This window comes from Chelonia mydas, chromosome 7, assembly GCF_015237465.2.
Source record: "Chelonia mydas isolate rCheMyd1 chromosome 7, rCheMyd1.pri.v2, whole genome shotgun sequence".
NCBI lineage: Eukaryota > Metazoa > Chordata > Testudines > Cheloniidae > Chelonia > Chelonia mydas.
In genome coordinates this window covers 14,144,524-14,166,107 of record NC_057853.1, presented here as the reverse complement: position 1 = coordinate 14,166,107, position 21,584 = coordinate 14,144,524, and the positions used below count along the sequence as shown (strand labels likewise).

Genomic DNA, 21,584 nt, shown 5'->3' with positions numbered 1-21,584 from the left:
TTTGGGAGTGCCTCTAAGACTCAATCATAATACTACATTCCTCAGTCACGGTCCCGGGCCTAACATTCCCAGGTCCATCATAAAGGACTAAAAAATAATTGGATAATAAAATCTGTCTATCAGTCGTACGAGGGAATGTGCAGACTAAAAAGACAGGTGGGGCATAAGTGTATGGATGGTAAAATGAGGTAACCACATAACAGTGTTTAGCCCACTGGGTTATCTGTAGTCCATGCATTATGCTTTTCCAGGACGATGGGGAAACATCCTCTCCATAGAAAGACAAAAAGTGGGAGAATGTAGTAAGATGGACTACACACATATCTAAAGGGTATCAAGTACTGATAGGATAAACAGGTGCCAGGATGGCACCAGAACAGTCTGGTACGAACACATTCCACAGAGATACTGAGGAACAGGCTGACCCATCCTAAAAGACAGGGTCAAATGGATAACATGATGGATAGAGTTGTTTGTTCAAACTAACATGTACCAGGAGAGAGGCAGCACCCCAACAAACAGAGGGGTTGTACCTTGACGCATCAGGAGTGATGTGTAACTTGTTTGTACCTGTGTATAAGAATGCATCCCTGAGTGGATGTCTTTGTCTGGCCTAGGGGGCCGTGGGCAGTTCTCTCAGGATCTGCTGTGTCAACTATCTGCGCAGAGCCGGGGCAGTACACAGAGGGAACATGCACACAGCCAACTGTTATCATCATTGAACAGAGCAGAGCACCATACTGGTGGCATCTTACAACACCTATGACCTGATCCTGGCTTCGAATCAAGCGGTTTGACCGCCATGCTCCAGTCATCACAAACAGCTTCCTCTGTGGTGGTGTGACTCCACGTAAACCTCTAGTAAGTAGAGTTTGGCAAATAACTGATTTGTCAGTTTGGTGGCAGTTCAAGAAAAAAAAACCCAAAATATTTTTCGTTTGGGTTGAACTGAATCAGAAATATTTTGGTGAATAAAAAGAAAGTCTGTTTCAGACCAGGGATTTGAACCCACATCCCAGGTGTGTGCCCTAACCACTGGGCTAATGGTTGTCAGGTGGGGAATAGTGTCACCACCACCTCCTCCTCATTCTCTGTCTGTTTGGGAATAGGCAAAACTATACCAATAGTTTATGAATAGTTACAGGTCAAGCTGAAACTGTTTTTTTTTTTTTGTGGTCTAATAAACTATTAGTCTGAGAAACTTTTGCCAGATCTACTAGTAAGGACGGCCCTCAGTATGGCCTCACAATGCTGCAATAGGTATTTTTCAGCCTAATAATGGATATGGAAGCTGAGGACATAAATGACTACTCATAAGGGTCAGTGGCAGAACCAAAAGTGAAGCTCGGGAGCTATGGCTCCTAGTCGCACATCCTAATGTTTAGTCAATACATTTATCTGCCTTTGTGGCATGCATAAACCCTTATCAATAAGTTACCTGCTTTTTGTTTCCTCACCCATCCTGACACAGAAAGTTCCCATAGTTTCCCTGGCCTTTTTTCCCCCTTCACTTACGTTTGAATGATTTCTTTATTTTGGTAAGATCAGTACAATTAGCAACAAAAATGGCACTACTTTTCAATCGAGGAGGCAGAATCAACAAGAGTGTGCATAGTCGTCATGGGACAACAATCTTTTAGGAAAAGGTTCAGACTAGGCTGACCAGATAGCAAGTGTCAAAAATTGGGATAGGAGGTGGGGGGTAATAGGTGCCTATGTGAGGAAAAAGACCCCCAAAATCAGGACTGTCCCTATAAAATCAGGACACCTGGTCACCCTAGTTCAGACTGGTGTTTTTTGTGGTGGCAAGGTCACTATTTCTGCTATCTTTGTGGTCATTTTGTTGTAAGAATCATGTTCTTGTTGACTGCTTACAGAGTTGGTTTACGGGAAGTTACCTAACTCATGTTCCCACCAGCGGACTGTTTTGAAATGTTTATGCAAAAATATTTATCTGAAACAATAAAAGACAAAAAATATGAAACAGCAATGTAATTGTATTACTTGAGCTCTCTGGGGATACGGGGTAGTAGCTTTCCTTATTGGACAGGGGATGTTGGGTATAGCAATTAATGAGTTTTTGCTTCACACATGCTGTCACAAACAATGATTTGATGATCTGGCACATGCCATTTCATCAACAGCTTTCATCAGCATGTGTTGATAGATTCATTAGGAGAAAACATGAATGTTAGAGTCATTCCTCCCATAGGTATAGCTTTTCTCAACTATTTTGCCAATCGAATAAAGAGAAATTCGGAGTTAGGAACAAAAGACCTAAATCATTCATTGTGTTCACTGGGCTTTTTAGAATACGTTTTCTTCTAAGAATGGTGTTGACAAATTCCTAGCAGAATTTGTCTCCTGTAAAATGAAGTATGCAATATCACTTAAGAACTTCACATACTACTAATTTAAATACTTAGTAGTTTAATTTATTGGCATTTAAGTGCTGATCTGAGCATCATCCTCATTAAATAGAGAAAACATTCAGAACAGCAATAGTGTCTTTTATCCTACCAGGGAAGGACTGAAAAACCATGGTTGTCTTCTTAAATGGACAGAAATAATTTCTCCTCTGCTAGACTCTGACAGCTTGCCTGTGGTTAAGAACTTCAGCATTCACCTCCTAAAGTAGTACACATATTTAAACTCATAAAATAGGATGTTGATGTCAGGAATTCCCATCTATACACAAGGGTGCATTTGTGACGGTAGGTTTATGGCCTAATCTTGTATGTTTTACTCTGACAAAACTGCCACTGCCGATAGGACAGGGGTGCAGGATCTAGCCCTTGCTACACAGTTTTCTCTTTTTCCTTTTGGAGTGAAATGAAAGCTTGTGGAATACATTGGGTAGACAGCAATAAAAACTGAAGTCTTCCATTGGCAGATAAGAATGCAAGCTTCTCCTCACACTGCCCAAAATGTATGTGCCTTTATCTTGACCCAGAGGGACATCTTCAGTGGGGAGAGAGTCCAACTGGATCTCAATTCCGATCCCATTCATAACTGCTTTGCTGAGGCAACCTATCAAAGGCAACTGGAGCAAGTTGCAGGTCTGGGTTTTGGGACAGTGTCCTTTCCTATGAGGAACTGAGCATTCTCAACTTCCGCTGAAATTGGTAGGAACTGAGATTGCTCAGCACCTTGCATGAGCAGAATGTGCATTTTAGAAACTGGTTTGGTTGAAACTAACAATTATTTTTCCCCACACAGCAACTGTACACTGAATCCAGCCTATATTCATGCCAATGACCCAGAATAGAGATTTAATACATTCAAATTAAAGGCCAGATTCACAGATCATCTAAGCACACTAAAGATTTGATCTCAAAGTTAACCATGACGGTCGTTTTACTAGATCATGATTAATCTGGAGAAGCAATGCAGTATTGACAGCAACGAATTTAGTGAATTAACATTACAGTATTTCAGCTGCAGAAGTAACTCAATACAAAATCTTGTTTTTGCAAGTTATGAAAGTTTTGTGATGGCTATGTAAACACACATAGAAGGATTTTTGTGTGCAGTATTTGGAAAATGTACTGTGTGGTACCTCGTAGCTTATTTCTTACAATAATGATAAGGTGTTGGGAATTTCTCTGAGACCATGCATTGTATTACTAAGAACAGCAGACAGTGTAAAAAGTAGTTTTACAACAACAACAAAATTCAAATACCTCTTACAATCAGGTCTGCAGTAGCCGATAGCTTGTCCACAGTTGTTTGCACCATGCAGACATATTTCCCAGCATGCTTCAGCTGGATGCTTCTGATCATCAAATCACCAGCTGAATCCTGCTGATAAAGTAGGGAAAAGTGGTTACAATTACTTTTTAATGAGCTCTAAACATCATTACCACATGAAGGACACTGTGACTAATGGATTTATTTTACACCGGCTGATGAAAACATTAGTAATGGAAGCTGTGTGGCCTATTACAAATATGTGAACCTGCCTTGAAGATAAGAGCAGTAGCATTTCTAAAATTATAGTTTCTACAAGGGATGGGGGAGTCTGGTGGGTTAGGTAGACAGTTTACCATTAAAATGATGTGACAAAACTTATGTGAGGCAGGTTCTCTATGATTCCTTATTTATCTCTCCAGCCATCCAATTTATAGACTTAATTGGTATTCAGATACCTATGTTCCGCCTACAGCCATTTCATAGGTGAAAACCAGCCTAAATTAGGAGGCATATAGTTTGACAACCTTGTCTTACAGCCAGCATTTTGATTGCCCACCATTTATATATTAAAGATCATGAGAACAGCACTCTCTAAGGAAATCTTGCTTCACCTAGCATGGAACAACACTAATGCATGTCTGATTAACAGTTGAATAGAACTAATTATGTTTATGTACGTATATGTATCTCAATATTTCTATACTCTTCACCAGACACAATGCTTTCAGTACATTAGAAATCTCAATTTAAGATTGTGATTATGGTATCTTCAGTGAAGAATATTAATAAAAAGTTTGAAATTTTGTAGCCCTGTCAAGTGTAATCACTAGAAACAGCTGTCTCTGTTGCTGTGTACCCTAGAATGCAGATCTTTGAGTGATATGTTGCATCTTCAAATTCATTTTGTTCACCACCCCTCAAAATGATAACAACAAGGCTCATAAATTGCATTTGCTTTTCCCTGCAGCACTAAATTTCACACCTGACAAATGTAAATGGAGACCATTACTCTGTTTAAAGTCTAGAAGAGGCTCTAACTTTGTGAAATGTCCATGAAAGCCACATGTGGAAACCTTTTTCTTTCCCTCCACTATTTCTAGTGAATACATATTTGGTTTCTTCCATCTTTTCTGTTAGCTACATTGAATGCAAGCAGACAAGGGGAAAAAATGAAATTAAATATTTTTTTTCTGTTGCAACTAGGATAGATTAAACCCTCAACAGACCCGCACAAAATGGAGTGGGTACAATTAGATGAAATAGGAAATGTGAAAAATAGCATAGATGGATTCCCTCTCTGTATGAAATACTGCACACAACCCAGTTCTCAAATTTTTTATTCAAATGAAACACGAGTGAACCTAAACCTTATATTTTCAGTGAACTGAGAGGGATTTTGGTCCTGTGGGCCCAAATGACCTCAAAAGAAGTCACACACAACAACTCAACCCATGCTCTACCCCTCTGAAAATTTAAGGGGTGAAAACTTTTCATCTGTGTTATCAATTCTTTTCAATCAGCATAATAACATCCAAAAGTTTGGTTGATTGTTGGGAGAGACTCATGGATCTGTTATTCCTATTTTAAACCTCCTTTATAATGACTTAATCCAGGGCTGTCCCTGGGGTATGGTGAATCGGGGTGACCGCTCCGGGCCCCATGCTTTGGGGGGCCCCGTGGGCCAGTGCAGTCAGTCCCGGAAGTGATGGGTCAGTCCTGAAAGTGATGGATTTGTCACTTCCGCCCCAGGCCCCGCACCTCCCTAGGGACGGCCCTGACTTAATCACATACATTTTATAGCACCCAATCTGTAAGGACTTCCAGAGATGGTTGGTATTACAAAAAAGTGTGAAAATTAAAACAATTACAGGTGAAGACACATTAAAGCAGCGAGTGTATTATTCATATTTCAAACTACTGACAACAATGCCATAGATTGCCTCAAATGACTGTTAAGAACTTAGATGTTAAGGTGCATTGGATGACTCAGGGGCTCTTTTCACCTCTAGGTCAACAGTTTGATCCTCACTAGTGACTGAAAGTTATTACCTCAGGATGGCTGTTCATGAGTCCACATATAATGAGATCTCATTCTAATTGGGTGTGGATTCACATTACTAAATCCCCTTTCAAATGAGATACCTATGTCAATAATCTCAGTAGAGAGGCCAAGTACTGATGTGATTAATGAAATGGACTCTATTCCTGCCTTGCTCCCTTGTTTTCTTTTCAAAGGCAACTCTAGGACTTTGTACTGAAGTAGTAAGCACTTTTCTTTCCTACAGGGCCCATGAGGAAACCTGCTTGTGACCACTGCAGGAACACCAAAAGCACCATGAGGTTGTCATCTTCATACGGAGGACCTTGACTGCAAAAGTATATTTACGGCTTTAGCCTTTGAGAAATGACTTCAACTTAGTGGCTTTGATAATTATTATATTCACTGCAGCTGGGATCTTCAAAAGGGCCCATCCCTAAACAGCACCCAACTTCCATTGAATGGATGCATTAACTCCTTTAGGTTCCTTTGAAAATATCAACCTACATCTATTAAGTTAAACCTCAAACATACTGTCACAGACAAGGTACCATGCAGAAAGATTGGCTGCCTCATGGTGTTCTTCCTGCTGCACTGTCTGCCATGCAGTGGATCCTTGAAGAGAAAAGACAGTATGACCCGTTAATACCATAAAAATGGCCAAATCTTGATTACATTCAACTAAATGTGAAAATTCCCATTGATTTCAATGGGACCAGGAATGGGCCCAACGTCTTTTGTTTTAAAAACAAAAGAAAACAATAAGGTTAAGGCATGGAGGTCTTTTCAGTGAGTTTAATGGCCACCAGGGTACTAGATTCACAGCCATGGAGACAGAAGCCTTCTCCTGACAGACAGAAGAGGTTTGGCACAGGTAGCAGTTGGGCAAACTTCCCCACACTGTCACACCAATTTACCATGCCTCAGCAGACGGGAGAGGGTGGTTCATGCCCTATGCCCATTTAGCTTGAAGACTCTCCATGGGGGCTGCTAACAAAAGTGTTAATTAGTGCCGATTACGGCAGTTGTTTTCTGATGTGCTCCAAACAACTCTAGAAGAAAATGGACACATTTCACACAGGCTGCTAGGCAGTGATCAGACAGTAACAACTCTGGGAGCTACATTTGACTAGTGACCTAGAGGTGAAAGGTGTGAGGTCACTAGTTAAGTGAATTTGAATTTGAATTTGAAATGAAATAATGTAACTCATAAGGCAGAGAGAATTTTTATGGATGCTTTCCTAATCCCATAGTCTATTCTGTAATGAGATACACACATTTTGAATGTGAACAAAATGGTTAAAAAACTTTTATCAAACCTGCTCTTTTACTCAATACCATGTTTTCATGGACACAATCTTTCTAACCTACGAGTATCATATTCTTTGGTCATTGAAAATATTTGCATTATCTGGTGTCACAGTTTAGATTTCAGATAAACAAAGTAGTATTAAGTGGTGCTAATACCAGCCAGCCATATCACACAAACAGAAAAATCAGATGGTAAAACATTGAAAGAAAACCTGATCCCAGAGGCAACACTGTTGTAGTTTGCAGGAGAGGGGGATACTTATTTTGCAGATGTAAACTGGCACAAGGGTGAGCAAACATTGATTTATGAGGTCACAGAAATATACTGACAATGACAAAGACTAATCAAACAGGTTACAGAGCTCCAGAAAAGTGTGTTCCCCAAATTCTTTCTACTTTTTATGTGAATATAGAGTTTTACAATTACATTCAATTTATACTTTGCTGTTTCAGCAAGGAGGAGAACGCTAAGCAATTTATTCACCTTGGGGCAGATTAAGAAATCTATTCTACGCAAAGGGAATTGCCAATGTATTGTAGGGCACTTTAGCATTAGTGGGATTTATTGGCATAAAATATGTCCCTCAAGAACCCACAGAAAAATAGACCTTGAGAAATACCAGTCATATTGGGCTATATATGAATTACTACAAACTGGGATACAGTACCTATTTAATGCTTTACTTAATAGTCAGTAAAACGCAAGATACAGTTCTCACTATTAGCAGGGATATATCACTACTTTATCTTTCCCTTTAAGTTTGATTCTGTGTAGACAGTCCTTTTCTCAGTTATCCATGGTCATTACTGTGTCTCAGTATAACATATGCATGGCTTTTGGGGGTAGTTAATATTAATACTTACCCCTCCAACTCTTTCAAAGTGATCCCCGTCTTTCTCAAAGTCTATCAGGTGTCCATTAAATGACCAAGTAAACATAATATCTAGCGAGTGATCATGAGATACCTGGCAAGGCAGGACAATACTTTCTCCAACAGTGACATCTGTGCTGGAAGGTGGTACCACAACCCGTGTTGGATCTGTATACAACAAACAGAGAATACACAAAAGAAGAATGACTCCCTTCTCCTTTAGAAATACACAGATTTCAAGAGCTGATTACAACACTAGGCAGCTTGTTGCAACCTCTTTATTGGTGAGTGAACTTTTAAAAAGTTAAGAGGTTCAATTAGGAGAAGAACTTAAGAGTTAGGAGGATGCTTAAAGGAACAATTAAGTTTGTAAAAGTGGGCTGGGAATTTTGTAAGAACAGGCCCTTGAGCCCTCTGTTTTCAGCTGAGTTGAAAATACCACCTGCAAATCTTTCAGGATGTCTGCTTCCATCTGCAGCCTGGAAGTGTAGGGAGAGGTGTATGAAAATGAAAAGGTAATGACCAGATGTGGAGAGGGGGCGGGGAGAAGGGGTATCAAATTTGAAAGGCTTGGTTCAAATTTAGGGGAGGGGCCAAAGATCAGAGAATATTTCATCAGAACCTGTTTATCCTCCCTTTATTATAACCATTGTCAGTTGATCACTTTCCTTTTATCTGGGAATACATGCTGCAAGGTTTATCAGCGAATGTATTGGTTCACGAGTGTTATAAAAAAAAATTGCGAGTATTCCCCAAACGGAGCACTACCTTGATACCATTCATTCATGGACTAACATGCACTTCTTGCCTGAATCATCCAGAGTGCTAAAGCAGCAGCAATCAAAGTGAAGCAAGAACATACTAAAATTAAACTAAATACATTCAGAATCTCCTTTATTCATGGCTCTTATCACAAACTGTGTATTTGTTTGGTACATCTGTTTACCATCTTCCAAATTCTGATGCTCTTAAGTCCATTCATTTTGGGTGAAATTCTTTGTTTTGAAGAGGGCCCACACAAGGTCTATGCACCACATTCCTCTTAAATGGGAGAGTTTAAGTGATGCATAAGCCGTATGCTGGCTCCTTGCACAAGGATGAATTTTACCATTATTAAAATTTCAAAGCTTATACTGGTTTCAGAGTAACAGCCGTGTTAGTCTGTATTCGTAAAAAGAAAAGGAGTACTTGTGGCACCTTAGAGACTAACCAGTTTATTTGAGCATGAGCTTTCGTGAGCTACAGCTCACTTCATCGGATGCATAGCATATCGTGGAAACTGCAGAAGACATTATATACACACAGAGACCATGAAACAAAACTTCCTCCCACCCCACTCCCCCGCTGGCAACAGCTTATCTAAAGTGATCCTCAAGTAGAGCCATTTCCAGCACAAATCCAGGTTTTCTCACCCTTTCCCCCCCCCCCCACACACACATACAAACTCACTCTCCTGCTGGCAATAGCCCATCCCCCTTTGAAACCCCTCTTTATAATGCGCATGATAATCAAGGTGGGTCACCTCCAGCACTAATCCAGGTTTTCTCACCCCCCCCCCCCTCCAAAAACCACACACACACAAACTCACTCTCCTGCTGGCAACAGCTCATCTTACAATGTGCACAGCAATAATCCAAGTTTAACCAGAACGTCTTGGGGGGGGGTTGCAGGAAAAAAACAAGGGGAGACAGGCTACCTTGCATAATGACTTAGCCACTCCCAGTCTCTATTCAAGCCCAAATTAATAGTATCCAATTTGCAAATGAATTCCAATTCAGCAGTTTCTCGCTGGAGTCTGGATTTGAAGTTTTTTTGCTTTAAGATAGCGACCCTCATGTCTGTGATTGCGTGACCAGAGAGATTGAAGTGTTCTCCGACTGGTTTATGAATGTTATAATTCCTGACATCTGATTTGTGTCCATTTATTCTTTTACGTAGAGACTGTCCAGTTTGACCAATGTACATGGCAGAGGGGCATTGCTGGCACATGATGGCATATATCACATTGGTGGATGTGCAGGTGAATGAGCCTCTGATAGTGTGGCTGATGTTGTTAGGCCCTGTGATGGTGTCCCCTGAATAGATATGTGGGCACAGTTGGCAACGGGCTTTGTTGCAAGGATAGGTTCCTGGGCTAGTGGTTCTGTTGTGTGGTATGTGGTTGTTGGTGAGTATTCGCTTCAGGTTGGGGGGCTGTCTGTAGGCAAGGACTGGCCTTTCTCCCAAGATTTGTGAGAGTGTTGGGTCATCCTTCAGGATAGGTTGTAGATCCTTAATAATGCGTTGGAGGGGTTTTAGTTGGGGGCTGAAGGTGACGGCTAGTGGCGTTCTGTTATTTTCTTTGTTAGGCCTGTCCTGTAGTAGGTGACTTCTGGGAACTCTTCTGGCTCTATCAATCTGTTTCTTCACTTCCGCAGGTGGGTATTGTAGTTGTAAGAATGCTTGATAGAGATCTTGTAGGTGTTTGTCTCTGTCTGAGGGGTTGGAGCAAATGCGGTTGCCAGAAGAATTCCCAGAAGTCACCTACTACAGGACAGGCCTAACAAAGAAAATAACAGAACGCCACTAGCCGTCACCTTCAGCCCCCAACTAAAACCCCTCCAACGCATTATTAAGGATCTACAACCTATCCTGAAGGATGACCCAACACTCTCACAAATCTTGGGAGAAAGGCCAGTCCTTGCCTACAGACAGCCCCCCAACCTGAAGCGAATACTCACCAACAACCACATACCACACAACAGAACCACTAGCCCAGGAACCTATCCTTGCAACAAAGCCCGTTGCCAACTGTGCCCACATATCTATTCAGGGGACACCATCACAGGGCCTAACAACATCAGCCACACTATCAGAGGCTCATTCACCTGCACATCCACCAATGTGATATATGCCATCATGTGCCAGCAATGCCCCTCTGCCATGTACATTGGTCAAACTGGACAGTCTCTACGTAAAAGAATAAATGGACACAAATCAGATGTCAGGAATTATAACATTCATAAACCAGTCGGAGAACACTTCAATCTCTCTGGTCACGCAATCACAGACATGAGGGTCGCTATCTTAAAGCAAAAAAACTTCAAATCCAGACTCCAGCGAGAAACTGCTGAATTGGAATTCATTTGCAAATTGGATACTATTAATTTGGGCTTGAATAGAGACTGGGAGTGGCTAAGTCATTATGCAAGGTAGCCTGTCTCCCCTTGTTTTTTTCCTGCAACCCCCCCCCAAGACGTTCTGGTTAAACTTGGATTATTGCTGTGCACATTGTAAGATGAGCTGTTGCCAGCAGGAGAGTGAGTTTGTGTGTGTGTGGTTTTTGGAGGGGGGGGGGGTGAGAAAACCTGGATTAGTGCTGGAGGTGACCCACCTTGATTATCATGCGCATTATAAAGAGGGGTTTCAAAGGGGGATGGGCTATTGCCAGCAGGAGAGTGAGTTTGTATGTGTGTGTGTGGGGGGGGGGAAAGGGTGAGAAAACCTGGATTTGTGCTGGAAATGGCTCTACTTGATGATCACTTTAGATAAGCTGTTGCCAGCGGGGGAGTGGGGTGGGAGGAAGTTTTGTTTCATGGTCTCTGTGTGTATATAATGTCTTCTGCAGTTTCCACGATATGCTATGCATCCGATGAAGTGAGCTATAGCTCACGAAAGCTCATGCTCAAATAAACTGGTTAGTCTCTAAGGTGCCACAAGTACTCCTTTTCTTTTTACAAAGCTTATACTGTAGCTCTCAACAGATACTTCCTCTCAACCCGCCCTTGATTTACTTGCCTTTGAAGCTAAAAAAATTATTTTGGCTTTAAAATAGCAGTGACTCTTCCTCCCAAACAGCCCTTTATGAAGGATTTCTCATTCTGTCTTGAGATATCAGATGTTTCAATACTTAGGTAACAGAATCCAAGAGGCATTTCCAGAGATACAACAAAGCAAATATTCCACCATATACCTAATTGTCAAAGACTAAATAATCATGTATGTAATGTATGTATCATGAATGTAATGATATTAAGGAATATTTCTCATCATGGCATTGACGCAAACATTATGCATAAACACTGCTGAACATTTTACAACTTGTTAAAAGACAAGGCCAGGGGACAAGGGCCTGAATGTACAAAAGAAGTTATGCATCTGTCTGTTTTAGGCATCTAAGTCCCAGTTTCAGGGACTGCTGGGATGCACAAAACTTCCACTGAAACCCTGTAGACGCCTAAACTCACTCGGCACCTAAGTTTTTGCAGTAAATGTTCCCAAGTTGTTTTTGCTTCTGTCTCTGAGCATGCACATTGCTGCCCTACTGTGGGTGTCTGGGTGCTCATCTGCCTATGCCCCAAAGTGATTCACAAGCTGGGGAAAATAGGCATCTGGCCACCTAACTCACCTGAGGAGCCCAATCTAATAGGGTCTGAGAGCACTGTAGCTTGGCAGATTGCTGGGATAACTGGGTTGGCCTCCCGCAGTAGGATGATAAAATTATTGTTTAGGCATCTCCTACATGATGTATCTAATCCAAAGGTAAACGTTTAAAACCTGGGCATTTAGGGCTTGATTCAAACCCCACTGAAGTCAAGAGAAAAAGAATCCCACTGACTTTGTTAGGCATGCTTTCAAACCCTATGGACTTTAGAATGAAGTTGGACTGTTGTTGGTTCACTAACTACATAAATACAAAGAATAGAAGACTTGGGTAATACAGATTTCCACAATGTGTAGCAGGAAAATTAGCAGAACAGGTAAGGAAATACAGTATGGTGCCTCTCATCTCAGGTTTAGTGTTACCATAAGTAGGCCTACAACATCTGTACTGACTATTGTGTTTCATTATAAATGTTATACGTTAGCTAGAGGTTCAGAGTCTAAAGGATTGAGTACATTGGTTTCCACCCAACCCCCTGGAATGGATTAAGACACACTTGATTCAAGCTACTCTTTACAGCAATCAAGCATGTTACTCTAGGGTTTGTACCAGTGAGGGTTACATTGATGTTGCTACACTCATGCAAAATTCCCTGTGGGCCTGATCCTGTGAAGTAAAGTTAATGGAAATTGAGGGCACTTAGCATTTCAAAGGAAATCTTAATTTACCATTTCTGTCCACCCATCCCCCGAATAATTTCAAATAATAATAATGATAAAAAACCCACCTATCAAAGGCTCTACATGTCCTAACACGTCATTAATGCTACAATAAAATCCTAGCAGGATTACAATAATCGTTTAGACAGGAACTCCCTCAGCCCTCTCCAAAAATCCTATAAAATGTTTAAGGGTGTGATCCTGAGAAGAAATGAGTGTCTCCTACAAGTTTATGAGCAGAGTTGGGCAAATTTTTTTTGCACTAACCTTTTTACTTAGTTTAAAAAATGCAGATTTGGTGACACCAAAATATTTCTTGAATTCGTGTTGATTTTGCTGAATTTTCCTATTTTGGAAAAAAGTCAATAAAATTTTCCAAAAATGTTGAAATGGCCAGTTAAAATGATTAGTTTTTCAGTTAGAAACATATTTTCGTTTCAAAATTTCCAGTAATTTTATTTTAAAAAATCTAAAAGGTTTAAAATGCTCAAAATCAAAATAAAATGTTTGTTTTGTCAAAACAAAATATTTCAGTGAACCTGAACTGTTTTTGTTTTCTTTTTTTAACTTTTTGGAATTGCTAACATCCGATGAAGTGGGCTGTAGCCCACAAAAGCTTATGCTCTAATAAATTTGTTAGTCTCTAAGGTGCCACAAGTACTCCTGTTCTTTTAACAAACTGAAAAATCTCTTTTGCCCACCCAGCTTTTGTCCTGATCACCTTCAGCTTCTACTAGAGTCCTACAATTTATCTTGCAGGATTGGGCCCTACACAAGTATTAGTGGCTAGTTTTTGCTGAGTCTAGTCTGCACTTCCCTGTGACATCCTGCAAAAATGCAAGAGGTCATCACTACAAAAGGGAAGGGAAGGGCACAGACTGGTTGCTGATATACACACACACACAAACGCTTTCAGAGATGCTAAACATAATCCCAGTGGAAATCGATAGGAGCTACAGGTGCCCTTGCCTCAGGTTCCTAATCCCTTAGTGTCGAGAAGCAGAGTGATGTTATATTTTAACATATAGTTTTTCACTGAACGGCTGATACAGCCTGATGACAAATCACACCTGAGTGGAATACAGGCAAGACTTTGACCCTAGTCATATTTAGCATGAATGTGAGCCCTCTGTGATGCAATTTACAAATCACTCTGGGGAGAATGGTTACCAATCTGTGTTCAAAGACTGGAGAAGTAAAAAAAAGTTCTATTTAATAGTCCTAGTTGCAGCAGCAAATGGAAAGTGTTATGCACAAGCCAGTTGAGGACAGTCAAGTGGCAGACCTTGGCAATATGAGGCCAAATGGTAATCAAAGTTATTTGATTTGCATTGTTAAAAGTCATAGTTTGAAGCACCTATTTAATCAAAGAGAGTGCTTCAGTGACACCAAATTTGTTCTGGTTAGCCTCCATATTTCAAAGTTAGCTACAACAAGGATTTTTATGAGCTAGTCAAAATTTGCTATGAAATAACTATTTAGTTATTCATTCTCTATTGCTCTTAGTTACTATACAAGAAAGACGAATGAACCATTTACCTATATACTACAGCAGAGCGGGTTTTTTTTTGTTTTTCCACCATGATGTTCTCCTAACTACAGATTATTTTCCTCAGCTATCTTTGTTAAGTAACCTTTACACAGAGGAAGATTTCCAACGGCAGCTAATTGTTTTTAAAAAGTGGTCAAACGGAAAGGTTTTTTTATTTGCGATTCAAGTGAACATTTGCTTTTGGAAGCCTTCTTGTGCACTTTGGCATGGCTTTAAAAATAAGAGCAATCAAAGTTGTTGAATGGGAGTTCTGAGAAAGTTCAGCTAGCATTACTGCACGGATACTATTGGAAATACAGCCGCATATTAAATTGAAAAAGGTAATGTTCAGTTTCTCTAGAAGTTTTTATTTTCTTCAAACACCAAATGGGTAAAAAAACCTCCCCACTTTCCAGTTGTGAAAAGGAACACATGACAGATTAAGAAAAAAGGGCAACTGAGTGAAATAGCATGTTTTGTATGCATATATGTAAGTATATATCATAGATTAATATACATAGGGCCAAATGCAGCCTTGGCGTACAATGAAAGAGTTCAATTCCCATTGCAGAGGGATGGAGTTCAACCATAATTAACAAAAAGGCTTTCCTAGATAAGTATTGAGAGGACAGGCAGTAAATGATGAGATTTACAGTTTGATCTGACTCACAGCTACAAATACTGTCAATGAGTAGTTAACACTCTTGTCTGTAGGTGTCACTGAAAGCTTAGTAGAAGAGGAAAGCTGCTTTTTTCTTTTCTTCCCCTCAAGTCAGCAATTTTCAGGACCACAGTTTTAGTGCTTATCATGTAAAGGAAACTTCATTTTCTTATTTGACATACAATATTTCTTTGCATGCCAACTATATCTGAGAGATCATTTATGTTTTGAAAGCTTAGATCTTTTGAGAAGAGAATATGCTTACAGGGCCAGATCCTCAACTAGTGTAAATCAGCACTATTCCATTGATTTCAGTGAAGTTATGCCAATTGACACCAGCAAAGGATCTGGCCCATAATACATACAAAAGAACCCTCAGAGAGTATTCAAGCTTTCCTGACCTATCTTTTGATCTGCATTGTTTCTCTTCGTTTTACTGTTGATTGCAGGCTACCAGAATCTGCTGTATTTCTCATTAGTTTAGTTTGCTTATGTTGGACTATATTTTTAGCAAGAGTTTACCTTCAAAGTGAGAAGACGTGGGTAGCATTTGTCATCAATGTGCCTGCTGTAACTGTTGCTTTTGTCACTTGTATTCTACCAGAAGAAAATCTTCTCTGGCTGTTTGCACTATTTGGTTTTCATGTTTCATTTCGGGAAGTTGCTACACATTTTATAGTTACAAACCGCCCAGCTGTATATATCACCGATATTTGAGGGGAACAAATTATCCAATTTGAAAAGAAACCAGCTTGCCCTGATTTTTTTTAATTGATTCTGTGTCCATTAGGAGGGATTGTTTGTTGAGAATAAACAGCTCCATATTGCCATATTTGCTTGTTGTAGATCACGCAGTGCTGTGTTGTGTCACGTTGATCTAGAATACATGACACAGTGGGACACAATCTGCTGTGGCACAAAATAAGCAACATAAATAAATCAGAGGCAGACAGTCAGAGACGGATGCATTGTTTTAAAGTCAATGCCCAATGTGAGAGTGTCAGCTGCTGAATGAAACGAGTGAGCAACAACAGAGTAATGAATGACACCACAGTGAATAACAGTTTATCCCTAGTGACCAAAAAGACTTCAAATGAATTGGGGATTTCTAACTAGAGCTAGGCTGGTTTGCTGGTCCATTGCATTGCACCGCCACACAGGGTCCCATTTCAAGTGTGTTCACTTCCAACCTGGCAATGTTGTGTGCTTAGACTGTGAAGGGATGGGAATGCTATAATGTTAATAACCGTAATGTCTTTCATTCAAGGACATCAAAGTGCTTAGCAAACAAAGGATGAAGCATCCTAAGTCCTGAATGAGGTGGGAGGATAGAGTATTTTAAACCCCAGAAGGCTGAATACTGTTTGCAACATGCTCAGGACTTGAGACGAACAAAAGGAGTTGTGATTCAGTGGGAGTTGAGCGTCTCAAATGATTGGTCCCAAAGAGACGTAGGGCCAATGTTTTCATATGTGGGTCTCTAAAGTTAGGGACCGAAATATGTATTTAGTCATCTAAATAAGTGATCTGATTTTCAGAGGTACTGGGCTGAAGAAGACAAGCCTTGTGATATTGACACAGGACTGGGACCTGTGAGCTGGGGGTTCACTTCTTGGCTTTGTTACAAACTCCCTGCAACACTTGGACAAATCAGTCTCTGTGTGCCTCAGTTCCACATCTGTAAAATGGGGATAATAGCACTTCCCTTTCCCCACCCTTGTCTATTTGGGGACTCTCTCTCTCTCCTCTGTATGTGGGGTGCATTGTACAAACGTCCCTATCATTTCCATTGCTTTGGCACCTCGAGCACCAGACAGCTTATTTAGGTGCCTAAATACAGATGTAAATGCTTAGCTTCAAGTCCCTACGTTTACATTTTTTGCCAAAATGACTTTCTCAAGGTTACACAAGTCACTGGAAGTGCTCAACAAAAAAACAACCCAGGAGCCATGGCCCCCCTTCCTATATTGTAATCACTAGATCAGGGGTTCTCAAACTTCATTGTACTGCGACCCCCTTCAGACAACAAAAATCACTACATGACCCCAGGAATGGGGAACCGAAGCCTGAGCCCACCTGAGTCCTCACTGCACTAGATGGGTGGGTGGGTGGCAAAAGCAAAGCCCAAGCCCCACTGTCCTGGGTGGGGCAGGGGGCGGGGGGTGGAGGGGATGGGCAAAGCCAAAGCCCAGCAGCTTCAGCCCCAGGAAGGGGACCTATAACATGAGCCCCACTGCCCAGGGCTGAAGCCCTTGGGCTTTGACCCTGGGAAGCGGGGCTTGGGCTTCAGCCATAGATGGTGGGGTTCGGGCTTTGGCCCCGGGACCCAGCAAGTCTAAGCCAGCCCTGGCAACCCCATTAAAACAGGTCCCGACCCACAGTTTGAGAACAACGCTGCACTTGATCAAATGCTCTCGTCATACAGCCCCATTGGACTGATGTAAAGAATGGCACAGACAGGGTTCATAAGGAGTCTGGTCTCTCTCTGCTCCCCGCTGTTATTAAACATCTCCAGAAGAATAGCACTATGCTTAGCACCGTATCAGCATATTTGAAGACCCAGATCCCCAAAATGCTTCATAGAGTCAGAGGTTAGACCAGAAAGGACCACCAGATCATCTAGCCTGACCTTCTACATATCACATGCCATCAACACCACCCAGCAGCCACACACTAAACCCAATATCCAAACTTAGATCAAAGTATTATAAACTTCAGGAGACTAGACTATTATCACAGAATGAAAGGCCAGAAAGGACCTTGAGAGGTCATCAAGTCCAGCCTCCTGTGCTGAGGCAGGACCAAGTATACCTAGACCATCCCTGACAGGTGTTTGTCTAAGCTGTTCTTTAAAACCTGCAGTGTCGGGGATTCCACAGCTTTCCCTGGAAGCCTATTGCTGTTCTTAATTACCCTTATAGTTAGACAGCTTGTATTTTGCCTCTTAAAACTCTCCAGTTTGTACCCGTGTTTCTTAGAGTAGACTGGACACTGTACTCCAGCTGAGGCCTCACCAGTGCCAAACAGAGTGGGACAGTTAACTCCTGTGTTTTACATACATAAGAATTGAAGCTAGCTCATGGAGGGAGAACAAACCTGGTCTGGCTCTTTACCTGGAAGAAAGAAAGTGAGTCTTTGCTCAGGTAACTCATGTACATTTTCTTCAAGCTCCTTGGTACCATTTGGTACCCACATATTAGCAATAGACTTGGAGGCAATGCCTGAGTTAGAGAGCCTGAGGAGCTCTGGCACAGAATGGCCAAAGTGGCTGCTGGCGAATGCAATGAAGAAGATTTTGTTCTGAGCTGGAAAGAAGGATGCCGTATAGGCCAAGGCCATTTCAGCACACAAGGTGCTGACTTCCGATACTGTGTATCGTCATTGTTAGATTTTTAATGAAAGCCAGTGTGGATGACAAGGTAATTTCAGGTTCAAGCATGAATGCTCAAGTGCAGGGGTTTATGTTCAATTGCCAGATGCTTCAAGCAAGCAGCTAAGACAAAGGAAAGCAATGCCAAGCACAAAGGGTCAAGTTCAACACTATTGAAAATGGACAGAATGTTGCCTTTGCTGTTGATGTACAGTAATCAGATAAGACACAACAGGGTTAGGTAAAAGGTTCACTAAAGTTTTAGCATCCTTTGTGTGGGTCAGGGGATTTATGCAGTAGCTATAAATTTGAGGCCAGCCATTCTATGGCCTCAGGTATTTAACAATGTTAGGAACACCTCCCCTTCCTTCCCCCGTGCAAATAGGAAGAATAATAGACCACAGTTTTTACTAAACTCCACCCAAATGCATAAAGTTATCACTTTTGATTGTGCATTCATGGTTGATTCCGGAGGAATTTACTTTGATTAACAATACTGAAAGGCTGGTTCAGGAAATTATATTGAGTCATTTTTGTGCCCAATTGACCCTGATGTGCATACAAGATGCCCCCACAGCAAAAGCAGATACAGGGCTATATTTTTTCTGTGGCCTCCATTCCGCATCCATTTTTGTAGATACAAATGATTGTGCTTGCAATTGTGGACCTGGAATGATTTTCAAGTGCAAATATTCATCCCCACCCATTTAACTACCTGATTTTGTGATGCAAACATCAGAGTTAACTTTCAAAGTTCTGGGCCATATATCTTTTATTTTATGCACAGGCACTCATGCAACTTTACAAGGATTTAGATTTAAATTCAATTTTTAAAGATAAATTATAACCCCAGAATTTTGGGGATGATTTTTGAAATATTTTTGTTTGGTTTATTTATTTTTGCCATAAGTAGCTGTTCAAAGATCTCCATTACTTAGTTTCAATTGGCAAGGACCAGTGATTAGATGGATATAGCAGAAACTGCTCCTAGGCAATTCATTTTGGCCTTGGATGTGTGTGACTTTGGAAATCCATTATGAAGGGAGATAATGGGCAGCATACCAAACCAGTATGCCCTAGATTTTGCCCTGCATTGTAGAGCATTATGTTGGTTTCAAGTAAGACTGAGTCTTATCTTCCTTTGTGTAAGTGCAGAATTTTAAAGTGTTCCTAGCATGTGTATCTCACCTGAGTGAGCAGATGTTCTCACCTTCAGATTTAGGTCATTCTGGTATTGTTGTTGAAATTTTGCTTGCTGACTTTTGGCTTCAACATCAGGGGTTAAGAAGTTAGGTTGTCTTGTAAAGGTAACAAAATACCAGTAAGATAAGAGATGATCTCACCATTTTCCAGGAATATTTTAATTGCATAATATTGGTACTAAACCACACTTGGTGCCTGAATGTAAGTTTAATAGGAAACCTAACATGAAGGGTGTGTGTGATTTCAAAACATATTTTCAAGGTTTGTTCTAGGCAAAAAGGAAGTCAGAATTTTTCAAAAAAGGACAAGAGGATTACAAAGTTGTAACGGCTTGGGTACACCTCCACCTGAGTTCTGGACTGTAGAATAAAGGAGGAAAAGAGAGAAAATGAAAATATTTGGAGTCAGTGGTGATCTATTTTATGAGTGGTGTTTATGGTCATTCTTGGTTTGTGACTAAATTATTGCATTATGTAAATAATTCAGTGGCCTTTTCCCTTGTCATGTTAGTTTGTACAAACTGACTAATTCTCTGGGAAAGGGTTATTTGGGTGTCTGCCAGGGTTTAGATATAAATTAGCTAGGATATAAATTAGATAATGTCTTCTGCTGTTTCTATAGATGATAATGTGATGGAACCAGAAGTACTTGCAGTTATAGTTTGGTCCAGAAGCAGGATGCTGGTGACAAAAGGGCATATTGACAAACAAGGAGAGAGATTAAGCAGATGGGGAACCACATGAAGTGGTTGGAAAAGCCCCCAGAAGCAGACCGATAACAGTCAGCACCGTGACAGCAAAGAGAGAGTAAAAAGACACACTGATTTGGTTTTTTTTAACATGCACAAGTAGGTGACATTTTTGCCTGTGCAGACAGTGAAGGTCGAATGCCACACTGTCGTTTTTGATCAGGCAGAAAAAAAGCTTGGGTTATCATGCAAATATGCTCAACAATAGTCTTGGTGTCATCATAAAATTTGTCAAACTTTTGAAGAAAATAATGACTGCCTTAAGAGTGGCAATGTGAGATAGCAGATACAGATTAAACTGAAGTATTAAAAGCCTAAGGCATCCATGTAACACAGGCAGAATACCTACCCATTCAGGTAAATAGGACCAGGATAACGACACAATGAAAACACAATGAAAGTGTAAATTCCAATGATTGAACCAAATTCACCCATTTACAACGATGAGGTGACATGTAAACTTATGCTGCCATTTATGTTACCTCTGAATTTGGCCCTAAAAATCTATAAGCATCATCCAGTCCCCTAGCATATGCCTGCATCCCACAAAGACATAACAAAATGCAAATTCGCAACAGCACGGATAATTAACCATTGGAACAGTTTAGCAAAGGATGTGGTATGTGCTCCTTTATTTAGAGTCTTCAAATCAAGATTGGATGACTTTCTACAATAGAATGTTCTAGCTCAACCAAGAATTATTGGACATAATGCAGGTCTCCTAATGGGTGACATTTTATAGCCTTTGTTATGTATGAGGTCAGACTAGATGGTCATAATGGTCTCTTCTCTTCTATGAAAGACCTTGCAGGACAAGATCTATATTATATTAGAGACAATATAAATCAACAGTAGCATTTAAATCACTCTGCTTTTGATATGTGACCAAAGATTAGAAATCACCCACAGGAATACACTAAATATTCAGACAAGCTGCAACATTTTTCCCCCCTCCCCCCTGCCTTTTTGTATTTGCTAATGCAACATTTATACAAGAACTGCAAATTGACTTAAAGTCAAAAGCATCTGAAGCTTGGTGACTATCAAACTTCTGGGACCTCTTAACATTCTAGAC

The 21,584-nt window shown here is 40.6% G+C and overlaps 1 protein-coding gene across 7 annotated transcripts in view; it reads right to left on the bottom strand.

Moving 5' to 3' along the window:
* Window positions 1–21,584, bottom strand: part of CNTN4 (contactin 4) — a 632,588-nt gene that overhangs the window by 25,667 nt on the left and 585,337 nt on the right. For 3 of the 7 annotated variants that reach the window (XM_043550999.1, XM_043550998.1, XM_037904817.2), the window contains 2 exons: window positions 7,907–8,082; window positions 3,684–3,804 (listed from right to left, as the gene is read on the bottom strand). In XM_043550999.1, coding sequence (XP_043406934.1) covers window positions 3,684–3,804; window positions 7,907–8,082 — 297 coding nt within the window. The remainder of the gene's footprint in view (window positions 1–3,683; window positions 3,805–7,906; window positions 8,083–21,584) is intronic. The other 4 variants (XM_043551001.1, XM_043551000.1, XM_043551003.1 and 1 more) reach the window with 3 other exon arrangements.